The sequence below is a fragment of the Ascidiella aspersa genome, chromosome 9 (genome assembly GCF_963924565.1).
Source record: "Ascidiella aspersa chromosome 9, kaAscAspe10.2, whole genome shotgun sequence".
NCBI classification, from domain to species: Eukaryota; Metazoa; Chordata; class Ascidiacea; order Phlebobranchia; family Ascidiidae; genus Ascidiella; species Ascidiella aspersa.
In genome coordinates this window covers 22,836,602-22,861,148 of record NC_139455.1, presented here as the reverse complement: position 1 = coordinate 22,861,148, position 24,547 = coordinate 22,836,602, and the positions used below count along the sequence as shown (strand labels likewise).

The 24,547-nt window shown below is 34.5% G+C and overlaps 2 protein-coding genes across 2 annotated transcripts; one reads left to right on the top strand and one right to left on the bottom strand.

The window, feature by feature from the left end:
* Positions 1 to 178: 178 nt before the first annotated feature.
* Positions 179 to 9,977, top strand: LOC146133657 (hyccin-like). Its single transcript, XM_083397819.1, has 11 exons — positions 179 to 691; positions 1,279 to 1,507; positions 1,755 to 1,862; positions 2,124 to 2,263; positions 2,435 to 2,588; positions 3,282 to 3,507; positions 4,578 to 4,632; positions 4,707 to 4,789; positions 5,398 to 5,489; positions 7,043 to 7,127; positions 8,358 to 9,977. Exons 1-11 carry the CDS (start codon positions 465 to 467, stop codon positions 8,606 to 8,608), a joined length of 1,650 nt encoding a protein of 549 aa, XP_083253945.1. The 5' UTR covers positions 179 to 464; the 3' UTR covers positions 8,609 to 9,977.
* LOC146133656 (uncharacterized) lies at positions 9,977 to 23,606 on the bottom strand. Its single transcript, XM_083397818.1, has 10 exons — positions 23,471 to 23,606; positions 19,470 to 19,602; positions 18,855 to 18,986; positions 17,382 to 17,512; positions 17,138 to 17,273; positions 16,828 to 16,881; positions 16,593 to 16,628; positions 16,190 to 16,321; positions 15,146 to 15,371; positions 9,977 to 12,719 (listed from the first exon to the last, which is right to left on the bottom strand). Exons 2-10 carry the CDS (start codon positions 19,600 to 19,602, stop codon positions 12,431 to 12,433), a joined length of 1,269 nt encoding a protein of 422 aa, XP_083253944.1. The 5' UTR covers positions 23,471 to 23,606; the 3' UTR covers positions 9,977 to 12,430.
* Positions 23,607 to 24,547: the final 941 nt, after the last annotated feature.

Sequence of the window (24,547 nt, the reverse complement as noted above, 5' to 3'; positions counted from 1 at the left end):
CATATCAACGAATTACTATTTTGGGTGGAAATCTATTTTTAATCATTTTTGTGCCAAAAATATTATATTTATAGGCTTTTTAATTAATTTACGTCGTTGTGACGCGTAAAAAGCTATGTGACATGAAAATTACTGAGGCATGTTAATTGCAATCAGCTGTTTCCGATCAATAACATATTTATTTTATTTATATTAAGGGCGGTGTTTAGATGAACCATCTCTTTTTAAACAAATTAATGTTTGTTTGTAAATTGTTGCAGTAAAATAATTGTGTTTTTATGACTTACTTTTATTTTGTTTTTATATTGCAAACTCCATCTAGCATAAGCAGAACTGTAAATTTTTCTTAGGAAATGTGGCACAAACTTGATTTTGCATTAGCTAGGTTTATAGGTATGTCTTAAGTTGCATTTCACATGTTTTTTTAACTTTCGCCTTGCTATCAAAAGTAAATGTAAAAAAATATGGCCTCAAGTTTAGGAAAAGTGTCCAATGAGCAAGTTTTGAAGGACTGGCTGGCAGAATACAAAAGTTTGCCAGACTCATCATTGCCTGAATATGCAAAGAACATTAACGAAAAATCTCCCGTTTTGTCTGCGTTCAAAGCTGTGATATGTTCTCCAGCAAATGACGTAACCTCGAATCTGATTCAATCATGTTGCCACCAACTTTTCAATTTCAACAAAAGCGGGTTAGTCATTGTTTGACAAAAGATTTTACACTGTTGGCCCAGTCTGCATTTCATAGAACTTTTCAACAAGACCTTGGGCTGGTCTGCATTCTGTGGCAGGTGCACACCTGATATTTTTTGTAAGAAATGTGTGTGCACACCTAAACTATTATATTGCACAAAATTTAAATAAAAAGTTGAATTGTGGTAGAATTTCCAACCTTATGTATGCAACGTAAATGACAATACAGACTGGATGGGTGTGCAGGATAAAATCTTCAGGTGTGCATTAAAGGTTTTTAAACACACCTTTGGTTTGAAATTCTACTGAAACCGAACCACAGACACAATATAATTCTACATTTTTCAAAATGAAGTCGTGCATATCACCAAATCAGGTGTGCGCATAAATTTCTTAAAAAAAATAGAATGCAGACTGGATGTTAGATAAATCTTTTATGCCAATATTTTGTAGGTATTAGCTAAATTTGCCTGTTAAATTCACTTAAAATACTTTTTCAGTAGATTCACATATCAAATATGATTTAATTTGGACTTCAAACATCTTGTTAAAATAGAGTTTTATGAAACAAATATTATCTTTTCAGCATTACAGAACTGCGGCTTTTCGCATCATGTTTTTTGCCTGCGGTGATCCACGGTTACCTGCTGGCATGTTTCTCACGCGATCAGAATTCCAGCGAGTTCAAGGTTGCCACGGCAACGTACCTGCTCGCAGTTTACAACATTCTGTGTGCTTCATCAAACACAGAAACCTTAAACTCAATGGAAATTCCAAACCTGAGTCGAGCTTCTGTATACCACGACCCAATGATGGTGCGCTTTTTGTTTTACATTTTTATGCATTAAATGTAAAGCACATTAATATAAATAAGTTAAATAATTAAAAGGATGAGGTTTGTTGTTTTTTCTGTTTTTTTTTCTTAGATTGTTTTTTCTAAACTAAGTGAATAACCGGTAAAATGGTGTCATGTTCTTTCTTTTAAACTCAGTTAAAATTTGTAAAAAAATTATATTAAAATGCATTTGAAAAATAACATAAAAAGTCACCTGTTTTTTTCAGTATCCATTCTCTGAACACACTATTACAGTTCCAAACCCAGACACTACATTTATCGAAACTCCAACCCCGGTCACGTACGATGCTATTCTACCTTCAAACAGATGTCAGGTTTGGTTTAAAAAGTTAAAAAAAAAACTATTTAAAACATAATATTTGTTATATGAAACATTATATTAGCATATGGGGGAAGATGTTCACAAATTGTTATTTTAGTAGTATTTAAACTCAAGTTTTTTTTAACAGACATGTTTAAAATTTAATAACTCCTATAATAAAAACAATTAGTAACCAATTATGTCATCTAATGAAGGCATTTTTTGTATTGAAAAAAATTGTGTTACCACTTCAAGCTAATGTTTTGTCTTACAGATCTTGAATTTTGTACTGATGTCATACTGCGACCATATTTCGGCTGTTTCAAAGCAATCGCTGCAACAATTTTGCAATCTTTGTTTGTTTCTTGGAAGTCAAGGCTTTCCTTGGCAATTGGATTACTATGTAGATAAAATGTATGTATTTTTTTTTAATTCTTCCTCTGCCTTACTACAACCTTCAACCATTACTTCCAATGTGAAATAATTATTTTGAATAGATGTGGTAAAAATATATTTATATACAAACTGATAAATTCTATTGTTGTAAGTTTTATAATTAGGACAAATAGCTGTTTATTTTTACAGGCCACAGAAGCCTAGAAGAATTCAAATCGACACAAATATTACGTTAACAATTGTCCGTGGCGTATACTTTGCCCTGTATAATGGATGCCGAATTAAAGGAATCAAGGCTGTCGAGGCAATGCAAAAGAGAGCTGAATATGAACTTAATGCACAGGTCTGTGTATAAATTAGGCCGTTGTTTAGATATTTTACACTAACTTTTTTGAACTACCAGTATTTTCCCAAATTAACTATTTTTTTTGGTATCTTTGCATGTAAGATACTTGTCTACGTCTGTTGCTAAATTTACAAGGTCACCCAAATCCAAAGATTTTTTTTTACTATAAATATGAAAAAAATTAGTTTTTCTTGTATGATATGTAGGATAGAAATGGGATAGAAATGTAAATGTGTATAATTGTAGGTAATATTGTTTAACTTTAAACGTATATCTATACATTGTGAAAACTTTTTCTTTTTACTATGTTATTTTTTTTCTATTTCTAAATAATTTTCCTAGGCTATAAGTATGCCGTTTATATTGGGTATATTTTTAACCTGTCCCCCTATGGCCTTTTGTATTTATTACACATTGATAACCGATTTTTTATGTTTTTGCAAACTGATACTCAAAACTGTTATTGATTTTTTTTATATACTTTGGATATGGTAATAAATTAAATTAATAAAATTCCTTCTGTTTGTTTTTAAGGAAAAGCTGTATTATATTTTCATAACAAATTATAGGCAAAAATATCGGCTCAAATTTACTGGTACCACCAATCTATCAGTAGGAGCCAAATATCTGCCGATATTATCGGTAAACCAATATATATCAGCCTATTGCCAACCCTTCCTACATTTCAAGGTACTTCTGTTGTGCAATGCAATTCTGGATACAATCTCACAAGAGGGGACTACCCTGCAGGACGACAACCCATTGGGTCTGGCTGTATCACTCACCCCTTCAATGACCCGGTCAAGTAGTGCCATATCCCGGCTGGCGGTAACAGCATCTTCGATACGACATCACCGCTGGCGACACCGTAGCGAAGAGGTTTCGGGAGATGTTACTGAGAGCCTTCAACAAGAAGGTGATTTTTTTAAATGTCCAAATGTTCTAATTCTAAATAGAGGAATAAGGTGGTACTGTATAAAGACAAAATGTATTGAATTCTCAAAAAGCTTTCAAGCAACCATTTTTACTTTGACCTGATGAAGAACGGTTGTGCGAAAGCTTGTCGAGAATTCAACACAATTTGTCTTTATACAATGGCACCTTATTCGTCTAACAAGAAGGTAGCGTTTCAAAAGTTAAAAAGTATTGTTTTTCTTTTTTTCTTTGATATAGTTGTTTAGAACCCAACTGTCAGTTCTTAGGCATGTCTGTTTTAGCATATTTGTGCTGTTCATAAAAGTGGTGTTGGACTGGGAAGATATTTTTTTTGATTTGATGTTTAAATTTTATTAGGTTGCTTAGTATTAATGGTAAAATAGGTTTAATTTTCTTGTAACAATTGACACTTTCAGTTACTGACCTGTACTAGTTAATGGGTAAGCAGCAGTCGCCCATCATCTATTTCCTAAAAACATATACAGTAGCCCTAAATTACTTTTGTTCAACCCTGCAGCGAAGTAAGGCGTGTCGTCACCACAACCCTTACATTTATAAGGGCTGTTGTTAAATATTTTTTCGTATTTAGTCACCAGCTTATCCCAACCAATTACTATTATGATAATCGATGTCCTAAACTTAAAAGTTTTACACTAACACCAAACCTGATATTCCGCAAAAAAAGTATTGTCACGCGATCACATATCAAATGACGTCATTACTATGCTCAAACATACGAAATAGATGAAATTGAAACATTCAAAGGTATTTATTTTCCAGGTTATTAGGCCGAGAATCCAAGTAGAATTAACTACGTCCATGGATAAACTTTTACGTTAATTTGGTATCGGAACAGCAGAGATACACCCCTACGTTTGGACGAGTAGCCATACTACCACTTGGCATCGGGTATCCACTACGATACGATATTATCCGACATTTCTAATTAGGATGATTGTCAATCTTTTCGATTGTCAACACTATAAAGTGTGGCATGCACAGGGTCTATACTGCAATTTTTTTTGAAAAAATAACAAAATCATATTTTAGATCCTCAAGTTAATCCGAAGGCAAAATTGGAACAAAATGTTGAAGAAGAGTCGAGGTAATTTCTGTACAGAAGCACGTGTTTTCGCATCTAGTGGGAACAGTAACTTAAACTGTTTTTTTTTATTTTAGCAAATTCGACAAGCATTCATCCGTTTCTCCTTCGAAGTTGCTTAAGAACAAGTTAAAAAAGAGCATGCCTTCTCCAAGCACAGGTTAATAGATATTACATACCATACCACCTGTCTTAAATTCACTCACACGAAACTTGGACAATTAGATGTTTTCTAGTGTTTAGCTTTTGGTTTATTGTCTAAGTCAGTGCTCTTCGGCCTTTTTTGGTTTGGTGAACCCTATAAGTTGTTGTAACGAACTCATGCACCCTGTTTACTTAAAAGGTAAACTGAGGTCAAAAAAGCAATATGAAAAAGTTTTTTTTTACACACTGCCGGTGAAAGTTCGATTATGGCTGTGGCTGCTTGCAAGTACTATTGTATGCCATAAAACAGCAGTTTAAACAAACTTGAGAAAATAAAAAACAGACTATATTGAGTTATTGACTGTTTTGTCAGTAAAAACGTAAAATATTAATGATTTATTGAAAGCTTATGATGCACCCTTGTGTACCTTTTTGTACTGGTGCACCCCATGCATATTTTGATGCACCCTAGGGTGCACCGTGCACACCGGTTAAAGATCACTGGTCTAAGTCTACACTGTACAATCTCTAAATAAATTAACTTGACATGAGCACGTGTGGTAAATAGCGGGACTTCCCTTTATCACTTTAAAATTTCCACTTATTTTTAAGGCGACGCTCCAGCACACAAAGGCGCCGTGGCAAGTGAAAAAAGTGAAAAGAAAGGCAAGAAATGGCTTCCAACATTTTCTTCAACCGAGGATGAACCTGAACCGGTAAAAAATACAAAAGTCTATGGACCATTATGTTTAAAGCGCCGAAAGTTGTACAAAGTTGAAGTAGTACCTAAACACAAATAACACGTTGTTCATAAATTCTTGCAAAAGTTCTTTAGTTGCATGGCAATTCTAATTTTTAGGCACGGGAAAGATCTATAAAAAAATTGTGAATAGCTATACTATTTTAAGCGTTACAACATAATAATAGATTTTTCTGCATTTAAAGAAAGCTATAGATATTGGCAGACGTTATCGTAATTAGCACAATGTTCCTTTTTTAGGGATACCACAAATAACTTACTCGTGGTGAATATGTTTTAATCCAAACTTTTTTTGCAGCATACCCGGGGTATGATCGTAACTTTTTCAGACTTTCGTAACTTCTTGAAAACTCACGACGTGAGTGTAACGCCCATAGACTCACCACATGATTTTTGCCTTTAAACTCGTGACATGATTTAATTCTTTCAGACTCACGGTGTGAGCTTTCATGTACTCACGGCATGATTTTACTTTTTCAGTTTCACATCATAGTTTTTATGCTTGAGATTCATGACATAACTCAATTCCTTTAGATTCTCCACATGGACTTTACATCAGTTTAAACTTGCGACATGACTTCAACGCTTTACGATTCAGAAAGCAATCTAGCGCTTTACGACTCAAAACGTAAATCGAACTCTCACCGACAGTGTTTAAAACTTCAGTAGATCCGCTCGGTTTAATTGACATAATGAAATTGATATGCATAATAATTTTTCATACTGATTTTTACCTCAGTTTACCTTTTAAGTAAACAGGGTGCAAGAGTTCGTTACAACAACTTTAAGGGTTTACCAAACCAAAAAAGGTTGAAGAGCACTGATCTAACGGCATTTATAATCACGGCATGACTTCAACGCTTCAAGACTCGAACCATGGTTTTTACTCATTCAGACTCCCGACATGAGTTTATCTCTTTTAAAATTACGGCATCATTTCAACGTTTCAAGCTCTCCAATTAACCTTTTTTTGATTTACGACCTGATTTCAAAGAACTCACGACAAACTAAATATGTAAAATAAGAATCGCTCTTACACGTAAATGACGACAATGGCTTTAAATGCTTTTATTTGAAAAAGAAACTGATGATGCCTTACGTGGCGAAATAGATTTCTCTGAAGAACTAGTAAATGACTTTTGCTTTGTAAATGGCCGTATTTGTCGAATTCTAAATAGGGTTATCAGGTGACACACATATATAAAGACAAATTGCATTGAATTCTCGACAAGCTTTCGCACAACCGTGCTTCACCAGGTCAAAGTAGAAATCTACTTTTGTGAAAGCTTGTCAGGAATATAATGCCAATTTCTCTCTATATATATAGTGCCACCTAATTACCCTATTTAATGAATGGATCTAAAGAGTATTAATATAGAACTCATATCATGAATATTTATATAACTCATATTTACTCATTCAGACTCACGACATGAGTCTTCCCGTCATGATTTATTACGTCATGATTTTTCGCTGATGAACTCGTATTATAGTTTTTTTTTTTTTAAGGAGGAGGGAGAGCAAAGGGGAGAGGAACAGGGAGCAAAGATGACGTCATCGAAGAGCGTCGATATGGAAAGTGTGAGATTCAAAGGTGAGTTTTTTGAGTCTTGTTAACCGTTAAACCGAACTCAACATCATTTGCCGTGATTTATTTTTTGGACAACATTTTTAGGCGATTTTATTTATTTTTTGCTCATATTATAGTTTATCGTTTAATGTAGACGTCTAATTTAAAATTTGTGATTTTATTTGTTAACAAAAGGCCCTCTAGTGGTTAAAGTACACTTGTATATACGTACCCTCGTTGTCACTATTAATCTGTTGGTAAATGCACGGCATTTGAAAAGTCATTAACGCTTCATTGTACTTTACTTTAAAAGTGGGCAGTAAATGACAGACAGGTTACTATTATTAACATAAAAATCTATAATAATGTAATTTGAGGTGTAACAGTTTGCCGAAAAGTCCGTAAATTACGATACGTTAATCGGAAAGGTTTTCTCAAAAACTCTCAGATATTCCGAAAAAGTCAACCCGACGTTATGAAAACCGATTGAAACTCGAGTAAGATTCGGTACAGTGCTAAACTCGACAAGCATATTAAATATATTAGCGCGATACTCCTTATTTGGGCGTGGATGTCTGATAGTAACGCATCGTAGTGGATACCTGATGTCAAGTGGTGTGGTATCGGCACTTATTTAATTCTGGGGTGGTATTAATATGGGCATTCCAGCTATGGGTTGCAATCTAACGGAACGTTTTCCACTTTGAAAGGTATTTTAAAAAATAGCATAATAACAGTAACCGTAACTAATTTTTTTTTTTTTTTTTTTTGTTAAATAATTACATTTCCACGTTTCAATTTGATCAATTTTACGGTTTTGACAATAATACTACTGACGTCATTTGGGATCGGACAGCTGTACTTTTGCCAAAAATTTGAATAATCAGAATAAACACAAAATGCCGAAAACCCCTAGCAGGCGCGGATACAGGTTTTTTGTTTAGGGAGGCATCATTTTTTTTCAGACGTGACGTCACAAAGTAACGTCCTAACGTGATATCACGAAGTTACGTAACCTTAGGAACTCCACACAGTTCGTTTTTTGTTAAAGTTTAAGGTTGTAGAGATGTTACATTTAATACCAAAGCTGTATTAAAAGATGTTCTCAATTCTTGCAAAGCGAAAAAACGCCTTTAAATCGTTTAAGTTGCCCAAAACTTTATTTTCGGGGTGCAATGACCCCCTGAATCAACTGAACCTTAGTCGTATATACATCTAATGAAAAACAAACTAACGCCCTCTATTCGCTCACAGTGGTCGACGCGCGAAACAACCAGTCGGGCGGAACGGCGGCCGGTGAAGCAATCGAGCGTCCCGCATCTCCCGCCAACCGCAGCAAACCGAAGGGGAAGCACCGGAGCAAGGGAGAGAGTGAGATAAAAGAGCTCCTTTCCTCCGGGATGAAGAGAAGTGGGAGCAAAAAGTACAAGGAGCAGAAGAGCGGCTCCGCGGCGCCTCTGCTGGCCACCGACGGCGACAATGTTTCGATTACGACCGAATTGTAAGAAACAACAAATAACTTAACGTCTTCGAAACAAAACAATCAGCATTTTGAAAGATCTCGAATAAGAAATCGGCGTTTGTTTTCTTTATTGTTTTGTCCTTTTAATTTTGGTATCGTCTTTTTTCGAAAATGAGTTCAAAGAATTACCTACAGTCTGAGATAAGACGTGCGGCAATGCAAAACTGTAAATCTAAAGTTGATTTTCACGACCTGAAGTCCAAGCATTTGAAAACCGTGACTTAAGCCAAGTCATTTCAACACTGCTTGCATCTCTTGACCTAAATGCTAAATGAAGTTCGAAGATTTTTCGCATTGATGAATATTTACCTGTTCTCCCTATGTCTAGTTTTAAGGCAGGAGAAATATTCTGAATAAGATTTGACTTCTGAAAGGGAATATTTTTAACGTTGTTCAGCGTTGTACCGATGTAGCTTGAAGCGCTTATAAATCCTAGGAATAAATCTTAATTTATTTTTACGTCTGTTTAATGGTTAAAGGTTTATTCGAAATGTATTGCACAAACTTTTTAGAGGAATTTTATTTTTCTTGTATGCCTCGTGTGAGTATGCATAGTGCATAGTTATGCAAAAGTGCATTAAGGAATAAAACACAGCTACAAATTGATATTTTCTGTTAAAAGATCATTGAATGAAATTGCCGTGCCATAGTTTTTATAACTGGAAGCATTTTAAATTCCAACATGAAATAAACGTTTCTTCTAAATAGGTGAAATCTGTAAATCATTCTAAATTTCTTAGTAACAACTTAGTATTTGAGTAACTTCAAATATGACAACAAGGTTGCATATAAATATAACAACAGCGCAAAAGCTTTGCATCAATGCCGTTTATTTTCACTTATACAGTAGAGTCCGTTATCTTCGATATTGACAACCTTCTCAATCTGTGGTGAAATGACATGTGATATGTATCCATGTCAAGCAACAAAAAACGAGGACTTGTAGATTCGGGTTACCTCGTGCTAGCGGCCTTGGAAAGCACTTAACAGAAATGAAGCTTGGTGAATAAAATAAACCCGCACCTCGCCGTTAAGTTGAGTTTCGAAGCTTGTATGCTAATATCCTGTACGTAAGTTTCCACTGTCATGCCTATTTAAATACACTCAAATACGCGGTTTCAACTCTATTGTAGGCTACGTTAAACACTATGAAATGCTTGTGTGGTGCAAAATGACAATTGTTTTAAGTTATGTGAATTGTTTTCCGTTTTTTTGTGTGTCAGACCACCGTAACAGAACCAATATCCACACAACATTTGTCGTTTTTTTGTTGTGCTTCGATATTTTCGAATCACGTTTATATTTTCTAAAAGTTAACTGTGAAAGTGTGGCTACAATAAAGACAACTGTATCGGCAAGATTTCATTTTTAAAGTCACAGCAAAGGTAACACCAAAAACAATAGACGAAAATACTAAAAGGTGAGTACCATAATGCGACAAATGGTGTTTTTTTAGATGGTGTAAAGCATATGACGTCATAGTATAAACAGATAACGCCACTAGAAGTGACGTAACAGCAGTTTTTAATTGGCAACGTCGTAGTGCAATTGTGCAAATAATACCTCGAACGTTGAATGGAAATAGCAAACGTACTTCGAATATTTGAATAATAAAACTTAGACTGTGATACAACTAGTTTGGCACAATCAATCAGGAACATAGAGAAACTATAGTAACATGTGGGGTTTTGATTTACATTAGACAGAAAATAGATATTTTACGCTTATTATTCGGCCATTTAGTGAAACAATACGTTAAATAGTAACATGGAACTTGTGGCACTTTGGATTTACGTTAGACAGAAAATGCATGCAACGATGGGTTGCTTAAATTATGCCAACATCCCAAAGTGAACAGTAAAATCTAGGAGTAAGTTATACACAATTCGTAAGGTAAAGGCACTATTACAGCAGACAATTTAGACAAACTACGTAAAGTTTTTCTAATATTTATGTACGGTTGGTAGGATGTGAGAACAATATTACAATAAACACGGTTCCGAACAATACGTAAAGGTTTTCAGGAACTTAGCCTACTTAAAATTATTGTTGTTTTTTTTTAGATAAACGGGCATTGGACGATAAAGTTACCATAGGTATTGCTTCTAAATCTAGGGCCAGATTAAGTACTTTTTGAGGTAATATAAGTATAACGTCACAAAAATACTTCATAGCATGACGTCACAAATTATGTAACTATAAGAGGCCTATGCTGCTTGTCAAATTTTTCAGAGAATGAACATGTGAAAATAAGACTGAATGTTTTCCTATTGTTTGCTAAAGTACTAGCATTTAACCCACTACTGGGGGACGGTTACATGATATTGTGACGTAACACTCACATTTAACACAAAGAAAAATTCTACATGCATCAGTCAAATTGTCCAAAGACCGTTCACAACAAGCTTATACCAGTGTAATGCATAAGGAAATGCAGGCTTTCTAAAAAACAGGGCATTTTGGTACACATCGGGACGGTCCCGGCTAAACGGGACATACGGTAAGGCTACATAACAGTGTTCCTTACGGGGGTGCTGAATCAGACGCAGAAAATGTATTACTGTAATTTATTTTATCGCTTAGTTAAATGTAAAACTAACTCATATTTCGGTATTGTGTTACTGCGTTACCAGTTACTTGTATGAAAATTAAATTTAAATGATTTTGTTATTTATGCAATTCTAGAGGGGAGTGCAAGAATTGGTTGGTGATTTAAAAGGAGTGCAGCAAGGAAAAAAGTTAAGAACCACTGCTATACATGAAGAAACTCGGGATTGGCCGTGAAGCCTCTATGAAACTTTTTAAACAGAAATAACGCCAAACTTTGATGAGCAAATAAACTGGTGCATTGGCACAAATCGAAAACAGTGGCAAGGCTACATGGCACAAAAAACTTTTAACTAGCAATATAGACTTGCAAAATCAGAAATAAATCGATCACCTCTGGCGGGGTTTTAACTCTTAGCTAAAGCAACGTCCTCATTAAAAATTAATGGGTGAATCCGAGTAACATTTTTAGGGCTTAATGGTGAAAATAATGGCCCAAATAGACATAAAAAGCGACATGCTTTATTGCGACGCTTGTTTCGCACCTTTTTATCATTCCTTTGTGTGACTAAAGTGCATATAAACGGGTGTGTAACTAATGTGGCCTTCAAATCACTGATGATGGCATGAGCATTTGCCGAAACGTTTAAACAATAAAGCATGTCGCTTTTTATGTCTATTTGGGCCGTTATTTTCACCATTAAACTTATGAACAGATGCGTATATAGTGTTCAATTTTTAGGGCTCATTTTGAAAAAGACAGACACCTACTCAAAATCATTTGGCGAACATTTGGCAAACAAGATGTAGTAAGAGGTAGTAAGAGTAATTAATTATCAAAGCCCATACAGAAGTAGGTAGCATTTTGAATGTTTTTGAGGTGATGAAAATAAATAAAGAGTTTTTCGAAACGTACAAAATGATACGTACTTCTGTGTGGGCTTTGATATTTTTACTAGGCCTTACGTCTTACTAAAATCACTTTTGCAGAAGTATCGAATTTGCTAATTTGTGCTTATCCTTAGAGCAGTGGTCTCCAACCTTTTTAATAGGCGACCCCACCTTAACTAAAATGCAACTACATGGTGAGTTTATGGCGACCCCACAAAAATGTTAGGCGACCCCATTTGGAGTCGCGACCCACAGGTTGGAGACCACTGCCTTAGAGAGTACCGATACTACCACTTGGCATCGGGCATCGTCGCCGATCCAAGATTATCAGACATCCCTAACATGAGAAAACATACCCAAGCTCAGGTCACACACTCGTGAAAACCGAATCGTCACTCGACCACAATTTCTGAACATTTCCAGCGCGTTTTCGTTTTAGGCGCGAAATCTGAGCCAACAGCTGGTCTTCCATCTTCGGCAGCCGGTAGGTGGTGCTCTTGAGGGGCAGGCCCGACGCCGGAGACTTTCCCCCTGGGCCCGGGCCAGGGGCGAAGTGGACCGAAATGACCACAGGTCGAAACCTGCCCTCGTTTAGAACCTGTTTGGTGGTGCGAATTACAGAGGTGTAGACGTCAAGAAGGATTTCGCGCTCGCCACTGTAATTGGATAAAAGCTTAAAGTTAGTACACCGAAAGCCAACGCAGACTCACCGAATCTGTTAATGATACAAGCAAGGCAGGCTGGAAAAACAGCCAGCCTGCAGTGAGGTTCAAACTCACGACCTCCGTCATACCGGGACCGTCGCTCTACCAACTGAGCTACACAAAGACTCAGAGAGGAGCGAGTCGAAAAACAACCATGGCGCCAATGCTTGCTGCATTCTGTTCGTAAAACTAGCCTGTATAGAGGTTCAAACTCACGATCTCCGGCCATACCGGGACCGTCGCTCTACCAACTGAGCTACACACAGACTGATAGAGGAGCGAGTAGAGAAACAACCATACGCCCATGCTTGCTACATCCTGTCCTGTTACAAGCAACTTCACATTGACTAATGATACGTAAGCCGTGATCGTTAATCAAAACGCAGCTTCAGAAGGGCTACATCACGGTTGTTGAACACATATGTGTAAGTATTCTTCATTAAATGACGTTTTAAGTTAGGTTGAAGTGGTGTCGCGGGTTTTTGAGGATTGTGGCGGAGTTGCAACACAATTTAAGAAAAAAATTCAAAAATATTTGAATACAAATTTATAGCATTATGAACCTAAAATTGGACGCCTATTTTAATTTTATTCGTAAAAAAACAGTATAAATCCCATGGTCGAGATGTCCGATATGTCGTTCTTTATGTCAGTGTTTTAAAATAGGCGTTTAGAATTGGCCAAAGTCAAGTCATTTGCCAAAAATATTTTGGTCAAGTCAATTCATTTGAAAACAGTGACTTAAGTCAGATCATCGTAAGACATTACACAACTGTTTTATACCGATTTCGGATATTTTAAGCAACTCGTACGGACATTTAAATCGTTTTTACGTCACTATTGTAATGAATAAAAACAAACTTAAACGTACAAAGTAACGTTTACTTTAATTTTGAGCTAATTCTGAGATATGCTTGACGTTAAGTGGCTTAAATACTTTCGATTCCTAACTTTCCTTAAAAAACGACGTGATGGAACACCTATCGAGGCTACAACACCTGCATAACTTTGGTATCGGATTAGGACCGATACTAACTTAGTTTCGGACGAGTGGCGGTGGCCCTTTGCGCTTAAATTAAAAGATTAGGCAGAACTCCGAGCCAGGCGAAACCGAAAGAGATGACTCATGAGCGTTTGGAAAGGGCCGTGCGTCAATATAGGGTCGCGTATCGGTGTGTGTGTAAATGCCAGTGTTGTAAACTAATCATTTTGAAATGATCAAAGTCTTTTTGTATAAATAACAAGCCGGATCCCAATCAAGTCATTATTAGTGCAAGTGGACAAGTCAAATTACTGATATACAAAAACAAAGACAAACGAATAAAATTGGTAAACTCGTCCGATTGAACATTGCCTCAACTAATACACACAAAAAAAACACATGTAGCAATCAAATCGTTTTACGTGCAAAAATTAAGAAAAATATCAATTTTATAATAAAGTGTTAAATAAAAACACTTAATTTTAACCCAAGTCATTTGACTGAATGACTTAAGTTCAAGTTAAGTCATTTGGAGTAAACGACTTGAGTCAAGTCAAGTCATTTTACCTAAAAAGTCAAGTCATTTGAAAATAGTGACTTAAGTGCACTTAAGTCGAGTCATAGTCATAGCCATTGACGTAAGAGTCATTAAAACCCTGGTAAACGCTACAGCAAGAAAATCTCGTATACCAACACGGGCGGTATACTCGATAATTCCAGTTCGCTTTAAGCCACCTTTTCAGCTTTTTTTCAGCTCTTATACCAGATCCTAGTGATTTATTGCAAGACAAAGGCGGCAGATGTGTAATGTAAACAAGCGGGGTAAACATCGTCAGGCAATGCTGGCACCTTCAGCAGTGTCCAGCATGGCACCATCGATGCGATTTAAAATATAAAGCAATTTTGAGCCCTGATTTGTCCCGAAGAACTGCGTTCAAGTCCCCGGGAATCAACGTTGCCAAGGAAATAAAACTAAAAAAAGTGCGCGATTTAAGAAGCTATGCGTACTTTTTAAGATTCTACTTTGACCTGATGAAGCACGGTTGTGCGAAAGCTTGTCGAGAATCAATACATTTTGTCTTTATATAGTGCCACCTGATTACCCTATTTAGAATTAGACAAATACGGCCATTTAAGAATATTCAATAAGAATATAAGACGGCCGAAACTAGCATCTTAACAGTAAAGGCCCGTTTACACCACAGCTGCACTGAGCTTAGCAAAGCGTAATTTGCATTTAAATTATATTGTGGCGAGAGTTTCACGCTTTGCGAAACTCAATCCCCGTGCAGCTATAGAAAAACGTTACGTTTTGGAGCGATTTTAACGCCCAGCTCAGCTCAGCTCAGCTCAGCTGTAGTGAAATGGGCCTTAAGACTAGAACATAAAGCCTTACCGAAGCGATGACATCACGAATATGACGCAATCGGAGCCTTCCACGTTCTCGCGTATCCACTTGGCCGGCGCCCCAGTGAGCCGGGTGCTTTCCCACAGGTTGCTGGCCACCTCGGCGCCGTGGAGCCGAAGGGTCCTGGCCAGGCGTTCCACGTTACGCCAGAGGGATCGGTCGAGGTCGACGTGCCGCGTATTGCAGATCAGAAGGACCCGGGCCGAAGCTTTGCCTGCGATGTTTGGTGGAAGCGTTTGTGACCAAGTGGTTCTTAACCTTTCTAAGTTGCTCACACGACTTCACAGTCATGTAGCTTTTACAGTCTGAGAAGCATAGGCTATGCCTTAATCATGATGATGTCGATAGGTGCGATCCGTACCTACTTCTTGATTTGTACTTTAAATTCTTTCTAATGTTGCATAAATGGGCCGCTTTATACTATTTTGTTAAAATGTGCAACTGTGTTAGCGTCAGCAAAGATAATGAGATTATATATATATATTCTTTTTTTTTAAACAAATTTTCTCAACTATTACTTTATATAGAATATCTGGCTACTAAACAGTTGACACAATACTCCATTGATTGGTATAATGCTTTACGAAACAACATATGGAATGTTAAGTTGTACGCCTGTTTAAATTGTTACTGATATTGAATTACAAGCACAACTTCATCTTTATCTTACGTTTGTCTCTCATGCATTAAGTTTTAGAGTAGTACTGGTAGGCCACATTAGGTACGCAAAAGATAAAAATTGGGTGCCTTAGTTATCATAATGAGCACACAATCTTTTGCACGTTGAGTTTAACTCTGCTATGGTATGCGTGGCTCAGCAATGCTGTAAATATGTTTAAAGTTGTGAAAGAAAAATTATATATAAATTTAACAATGCAACATGACATTTAAAAAGTACAGTTATTTTACAAATCTACTCAATTATCAATATTATAAAAATCAGAGTGTATTTTTATATATAAAATGGAGAACTTTTATTTTGACTTTTTAAGCAGATTAAACCCTTTAAAAATGTTTAGCTAAAATACTCACGTTTGATTTTGAATATTTTGATGTAGATAAGTATCACCAAAGTGATAATAACAAAGGCAGACAAACTTCCGATAACGAAACCAGTCAAAACTTGATTACGAGACTCGATTATAACCGGGCTATAAGTCACCTCTGTAAACCAAATAAGCTAATTAACTATACTGTAGAATTCTTATGGGAAGCTTTAATTTTTTATTAAAGCATGTTAAAGATGAAAAGTACGGATGAAAAACTTAATCATAGCTTACAATTAAGATACAGGATAGTCTATTTGTAAAATGTAAAAGCAAATTAAAAGCATTTTAACTAAGTTGTTCCCAAATCACCATACCATTACATGATATAAAACATAACTTTGTTAAATAGGTGTACGTTTTGTGAAAATAGAAAACTCAAAATTTACCTCTTGTCACATAGGATGTTGTATCGTATTCATAATCTGTAAAGCATGTAAAAACATGCTTATAAATGTGTTTTTAATTGCAAAATTTACAAATCTAAAATTAGTCTTGCTCAACTAAATCATAAACACATTCTGCTTGACACCAAGCACTATATTATTTACTATAAAGTCAAAATGTCACTTTTAAATGTAAATTAAACAATTACAGCATAGTGAATAAACAAAGTGAAACAACCTTCATTCCATTCTTTGCAGTTTACAGTATCTGTAGTAGATTCAGTGTAACAATCTGAAAAAAAAGCTTTATTAAACTTTCATTAGTTTGCTGCATTTTTCTTCAAACAATTAACAAACAACTTTAGACCACGTTAAACATGTAACTTTTGAAATATACTCCAGAAATTATTTACATCGTAACCACAGATTTGCAATAGAAATTTTCTTGAAACTTAGTGTTAGGATATAAATTAGGGATCCATGAAATTGCCCAAAAATAATTAATTAAATTAAAAGAACAAACTTTTCAAAAAAACTATTAAGCTTACCAGGAACTTTTACTGTTTTATCTACTGCCTGATTTTTGCCCTCGGGAAGACTGGAGATTTGCAGAATGTAAAAGCCATCAGGGAAAATTATTGTTTCATCAGTTGTTCCAAAACATCGATAGCTCATATTCAATTGCTAAAAATAACATTAAAAGGATTAACATTTATTGCACATTTCAGTCTATGTTTCTCAAATCTTGGTGAAATTGATTTAAAATTAAAATTTTCCTTTCAAAACACTAACCTTTGTTGTGTGGTCAAAAATGTCGCTTATTTGCTCTTTATTTAGATACAAATCTTGCACAATTGGACGGCCGCTGTCTAAAGTGACGGATAACCTGAATCCAGTCAACATTTGCCTTGTGGCTTGGTCAGCTAGTACAAAATATAAATAGATAAATTAGAGATTGACCAATATCACTTTTTTGACTGATACAAATACCCGTTTTTTTTACAATTTTGTCAACCAGTACCCTACACCGATACCAATTTATTTATATACCTGGGAAATGTTCAAAACTTAAATTAATTGAAAATAAAATCCAATAACGTTTCAGTTTATATACCTATATTAATTATGAAACTATTATTTCAAATATTGCTTGATAATTTTGACGTGATACTAAAACCCAATTTTTTTTTATCAAAAAATGGGTAAGTTGTTTGTTGTACAGGAAAAATGATATCATATTTTCGTAATAAAATATCGAAAAAAGAAAACATTTACTGATGCCGATATATCAGTCTATCTGTAAAAAAATGACCGCACAATATACAACTTAAAAATTAGTCTTACTCAACTTAATTATAAACACAGTCTGCTTGACAACCATCAGTATACTATCGACCATTAAGTATAGGACTTGTGTTTTTAATTATCTAAGTATGTTACGAATGAGTCAAAATGACCCAAATAGATTAAGGAAAAACCAATGTTGAAAATAACTGGATTGTTTGTCGCTGCATGACCCGTTAAGCCCAAAATTGTCTTTACCTATTGTCCCAACCACTTAAGCCTCCTATGTGCTAGATAAAATATTTTAGACTAACAGCACTTTATAAAATCTAATGAAACCGGAAAAAAATCAAAATATTTTAGATTTATTTTACATACCTTTTTCTGACACATAACTTCCATTATAACAAGTTAGGTGATTGCGAGGTTACTGATATGAAGTAAAAAAAAAAATAATAATTAAGCATATTTGTGTTACCCCCTGATCTACTTTTTGGCATCAATGTTAAACCAAAACATGAAAATTTCCAGGCAGAAGCAGGGCTGGGGAGTCGGAGTGGGACTCGACGGAGCCGGTTTGTTTTGCTCCGACTCGACTCAGGACTTGGGACTCAAGTAAGAGCACATAACACTATCAGAGTCCCGAGTCCGGCATGCGCATGTGCAGTACCAAATTTTGAAACTGATATGGCCGCCAACTGTAAATTTTAAAGGCAAAATAGCATATGGTGGATATTTTCCTAAAATGAATTGTGAGTGGATGAATTATATGATGACACCCCTATGAGTGGATTGCTGAATATCCACCGTATTCAGTTACGTAAAATGGTGGAATACAGGTTATAGAGTCAAACTCGGGTATCAACAAAATTGCACATTTTGCCTGATTCGGACTCGGGTTTATTTTTTTTGGCCATAGCCAGACTCAGGTTTTTTAACTGACCCCACAGCCCTGGGCAGAAGTTTATCTGTAGTTTTTACCACGTTGATTCCATTGCACATCAAACGCGATGAGTTTGTTGCCGTTGTTAGTGGTGTGAATGTATGGGTTAACTCTTAAGTTGGTGGGTTGAGGGGCGGCCTCACCTCCCTCCGATGCTATGTTACCGTTTCCTACAAAAACAAAATGAAATTTATTGTTTGGTAGAATATAATTTAACAAACAAGTTTTGGCGCAGATAAATGGAGATTAAATCAATAATTAAATGAAAATTTATTGTAAGGGTATAGTTTAGCATAACTTTAACTAAAAAAAGGAAATATTATTTATTATTCAACCGTAATTTTTTGTTTTTTTTAAAGAGTGGTATTAGTTAAAAAAATAAATATACATTATTAAATGATATTAGCTGAAACTTTTACATTAAACTAAATATTAAATCTTCAACAAGAATAACTTTATCCATAAGAAATGCTAATAATGATAAAAATAGCATTCCAGAGAAAAAATAGAAATCAACTTGTGTTTTTTTTTCTAAATGAACTTAAAAAATGTGTTAAAATAAATTTTGCCTCATTCATATATGAATCATTTGAAAATTAACAAAAATACTGTCAAAACATAAAAAAATTTAGTTAATAACTTAATTTCCTCACCATTTACACTGCAAAATGGATTTCCTAATTTTTCTTGAAAACTTTCACAACTATGACTGCAAGATATGTTCACATATTTACCAAACCCAAAATGCCATAAACTACAAGATACAAGGAGGACCAATTTTTCCATCTGCATAAAACAGAGACAGTTTAAAATACATCCTAAGTTTAAAGAACAACAGTAAAAAATTCGACAAACAAAATAATAAAATTCATTTAATCAAAAATATATAGATTTTTTCTTAACTAAATGAGGTAAACATAAACACAGCAAATTAGTAGCAATGGCATAAAATTATTTTTGCTCATCAAAATATATTTAGAATAACTTTTGAAGTTTAAAACAAGATCAAATTTACTTCCAAAGCTAAGTTGATTTAAGAAATGTACTCAAAACATTGAAAAGCTAAAAACAACAACAAAATTTTGGTTCGACATACAAAATAAAGTGTACCCGCCTAGCACATGAATGTGCCTAAAGCAGTAGCCAGTTGCATTCAAACAAAAAACAGGCGTAGCGAGCAATTTTGTCTTCTTAGAAATAGTGCAACAGTATGCTTAATCCTTATACATAAATACAAGCCAACCCAAGCCAAAACAACTGATAACCTCTAGCCAAAAGCATTTACCGAAATTCCTTTTTCAAACTGCAGAACCAAAGTCCTTGTCTAATATAATTTGAAACACCTTTCTTCCTTGAAAAAAACACCTAGCCCGTTGGAAAAGCATTCTGTGTGTAAAAGGCATGCCTGCGACGCCCTTCTTTGTTGCAAGATCGAGTTACTATTTTATTTCTCAACAAACAAAAGCAACTTTGACAAACAAGTGTCGTCTTACATTGTCTCCGTATTCTGCTGGTTGTTTCCCTAACCTACAGTGCCTGTTGAAATAAACCAGTGAACTTCTATCTTTACATCTCTTGTCCCTACTGTTAGTGAAAAGAGCAGTGCAAATACTTATCAATCAACCTGTCAAATTTTATCATCTGCACACTAATCTTTAATGCTTTTGCTAGACAGAGGTATATTTCAAGTTTGAACATTCAATCTCTGACACTAAATAATGCAATATCAATTTGAATAAAAATAGTTTTTTATTACTAGTATTGAAGTCATGCTTTCTATATCATTATCAGGTTAATTTGCTATGTCTACATGTTTTTTTAAAAAAAAACTACACGGCAAAATAACAATATAATGTCTTCTGAAGAAAATAAAGTCTGAGTTATTACATTAAATGCCTGTGTTTTTGGTAAAATATGGAAAACAAAATCACAAATAAAGTAAGCCACAAAGGATGGCAAGTCAATGTATTTGCTTTATATGAAAACACGTACTTATAAAATGTAATATCAAGTCAACAAAAAACATTAGATTTTTGATATTACAGCAAAATTTGCCACAAGTCATAAAAATTATATTTCAGTATTTTTTTTTCACTCGCAGCATTGGACTTTACTTGCTCTGAAACTAAAAAAAAACAATTTTATATTTTTCTGGCAGTTACAATTTTATGAGATAATCTATCGATTTGTTTTTGAAATTCTGTTTATTTTTTCAACTTGGTGCTATAACTTTTTTTTAACTAATCTGTGTTGTCGAGTATGTTTTTGATTTTGAAATGTTTTAAATAAACTAATTATGTTTTAATCCTTTTTTTCAGTGAAATGGAACATTGCTATACCTAATACTACCAAAGCTAAAACAAAAGTGAAAAAAATGTTTAAACATGCAACAGATTTAAGTAAAGTTTTACATACTTACCGGCAAGTATTGGTAATACAAGCAACACCAGCAACACCAAAAGGACAATAATAGCAATATATGTCTAATGAAGATTTTTTATTAAACAAAAAACAAAGCAAATTGCCAATACTAGAAGGCAAAAGCATACCGATGTTGATAAAATAGAAAAGTAAAAAATATGTGATTCAAATGAATGTGAAATTCATATTATTCTGTTGTTTTTGTATGAAGAAATAAAATCTGACTACTTGTTCCTTTAAATCTTTATACACTTTAAGCAGTTAGTATAACAGGAATATATATTTAATAGTTTTTTTTTTGTTTTTTTTAAAAACAAAATGCTACCTTTTAGTTTTGACTTTTTAGCTGGCGATTTTTTGTGAGTGATTATTCCTGCAGATTTATTTACCTGTAGGATCTATCACCATTGAGGCATTTTCTAAAAGATTAATAATATAAAAGACGCAATAGTTAACATATATCTTGAATTTTATTTAAAGGTATCCAATCAGCAATCATAGATCTAATGCTATAAACAATTATATAGTACCGTGTTTAATTCCAATAATCTTTGTTTTATTTTTTTTGGTTAGTGTCATAATAAATGCGATTTAAGAATATATGTTAGCATGCTTATAGTCCCCATTATTTTATTCTCAATAGGTTATGTACAATCTGGTATAAAAATAGCATGAAATTATCAACCTATCTTGCAAACAAAAATCAAATGTATTTTTGATTACATATCAAAATTGTCATAACTTATCAATTGTCTTGTATAAATTTCTGGCCTATTTTGTCTTGACTCAGTATATTGGTAAAACCAAAGTTTCAATTAAGGTAAAATCTTTCACACCAATTTAAAGTTTCAATTTTTCTAAAGCCGAAAAGTTTGAAACTTTTATACATTATATATTATTTACCAAGCAAACATCAAATATTGTTTTTACTGAGTACCATAAACTTATATTTAATTATTATTTGGCTAATGTAAAGTTCACAGGGCAATTGCATAAATACGTGCGTTTTAAACTGGGACCAATGTTTGAAAACAGGTATATAACCAAAACTGGGCTTTGTCAATAACCATAAAACAAGACAATTTAAAACAAAAAATAAGGTGACTAAAACACAAAAACAGTTTTACATACCTTCCCCTGTGCAAATGTAAAGGCATTTTCACAATTTTTATAGCCACAAGCCCACAAAGGTTAAATTTTAACAGTGCCATAAGAAGAATAACAAAGTACATCAAGAGGCAATAAAACCACATATGACTTTCAAGACTTCATGCTAACCTCAACTCAACTGGTGTACTAGGACTGGCCATTATCTAAGAAACTATTTATAACTGTGTCTGCAGATGGACACAAATCTCAGCTGATTTAAAACACACTTTTTTAAAACTTAATAAAACATTCTGATTGATACATCTCCATATAATTCCCTTTTAACATAATTTTTTTAACTCTATTTTTATTATTTCAAACATTGTTCACCTTTCTTATAAAACTTATTCAACATTTTTTTCTTTTAAGCAAGAAATTCGCGTATCTTTGAAGCATTTCAATATAGCCTGATAAAAAAGCCTTAGCTTTAAGCCTTTTTACATCAATTGTATTAAGGGGAAATATAAATATTGAAATAATTGCCTTGGTTATGACCTGGCATCAACAAAAATGGCGCTGGTCTAGAATCCTACCACAACAAACATTATTTGGGTTAGGGCGCGGGTTAGCGTTTGGGTTAGGGTGGGTCAAGTATTAGTATTAAATAAAGAATATTATAATACTTCACCCACCCACACCCAAACGCAACTCGCACCCTAACTCAAATTTGGTGCCTTGATTTAATAACTGTGGTAGGATTCTAGACCAGCGCCACAAAAATATATTTTTTAAATACAAATAAATGTCATTAGTTTAATAGCACTAAAAATACATTGAACGCCTTCTCCTAAAATGCATGTTGTGATTATATTGGTTTAAAATTTGGGTCTATCCCAAGACAAGGTTGGTTTGGCATTTAAGCCAGGATGTTATCACACTAAATTATAAAAATGTCAAAAAACGAATTTGCATTAGCAAATAAACAGTCTGCATTTAATGTTAGTCAAATTTTAAATGTGTAGAAAATTATGTTTTTATGTACACCTGGTGTTCGGAATCCTACACCAAATTAAACTATTTTTTTAAATTTAGGTGGAGTTCAGGTGTACCCACAAATTGCTTTAATATAGACTCGGGTACGTACCTGCAAGTCTGCAACAAAATGCAGAAGGTGCACTTAATAAAATTTCTTCAACGGTAAATTTCACGCCTCAAAGGAAAATCCCCTGTTTTGATTTCACGCCGTTTAAATTTTGGGACAGTTTATAGCGTTTATTTTTGACAAATTTAGCAAAAATAGGCAAGGAAATGTTAGTAACAAATTAATTTTGATCCTACTAATTATACCCACCTGGCCTACACAGCACTGTACCTCAAAATAAGAAAAAAAAGTTAACAAAATATAGGCCTAATTCTAGGTTTCGTTACCAAGATTAACGCATTTAGGCAATTTAACTGACAGAGCGAAAATAGTTCAGCAGGCACTATTCGTTGGAAGCCGTTATTTTCTCTCCACAAGGTATTTTTGGCTAATTAACAAAAGGCCCATACGAAAATAAGCCACTTTTCTGAGACCAAAATTGCCTGTAACACAAAAATTGCGCAAATTTACATGGTTCTTTTCGAAAACGTGTCGTTTAAGGGCGTTGTTGTCACGCAAAGTATGACCTTGTAGAGCACTTTTATTTTTTGAACGCCTAGAGTGGTTTAAAGGGTGAAAACTACTCTTTAGCGTTAAACGAGAGATTAAGGTGTAATTCAGCGCTTCTTAACCGGTGCGCTATGAAAGGTTGCCAGGTGCGCCGTGAGCAAAACAAAAACATTTCAATATATAAAACATATCCAATTTTTAACTTTTTTATATGTCTTAAGCCATTGATTTTACAGTTCTTTCAAAATATACAACTATGAAACCTATGTAGGCCTAGTAAAAATATGCCAGCAATTCAAGAGAAATACAGGCATACTCAAAAAATCGTAAAATATGTTTAGAGGCCCCCGAATGACTGGTTCGGTAAAAGCCAGAAGCAGACTTATTAATATTTTGAGCGGTAATTGCATTCCAAGCCAGCGATGGAGGTTAATTTGTTACGGCAAAGAACGCTTTAGGCCTATTAGGCTTTTCGAAAAGCTACTGTAATGACGTAACACATATTCGACGCGATCGACCAGGTTAAATGCGGCGATCGACCAATCGATCGCAATCTACACCTGCTTGATG

Coding starts and splice junctions, on each gene's coding strand:
- LOC146133657 (XM_083397819.1), top strand. CDS start 465: ATGGCCTCAAGTTTAGGAAAAGTGTCCAATGAGCAAGTTTTGAAGGAC. Junction 692..1,278: donor TTCAATTTCAACAAAAGCGG/GTTAGTCATTGT, acceptor TTATCTTTTCAG/CATTACAGAACTGCGGCTTT. Junction 1,863..2,123: donor TACCTTCAAACAGATGTCAG/GTTTGGTTTAAA, acceptor TTTGTCTTACAG/ATCTTGAATTTTGTACTGAT.
- LOC146133656 (XM_083397818.1), bottom strand. CDS start 19,602: ATGGAAAAATTGGTCCTCCTTGTATCTTGTAGTTTATGGCATTTTGGG. Junction 17,274..17,381: donor TTTTTGACCACACAACAAAG/GTTAGTGTTTTG, acceptor TGTTATTTTTAG/CAATTGAATATGAGCTATCG. Junction 16,882..17,137: donor TAAAACAGTAAAAGTTCCTG/GTAAGCTTAATA, acceptor CTTTTTTTTCAG/ATTGTTACACTGAATCTACT.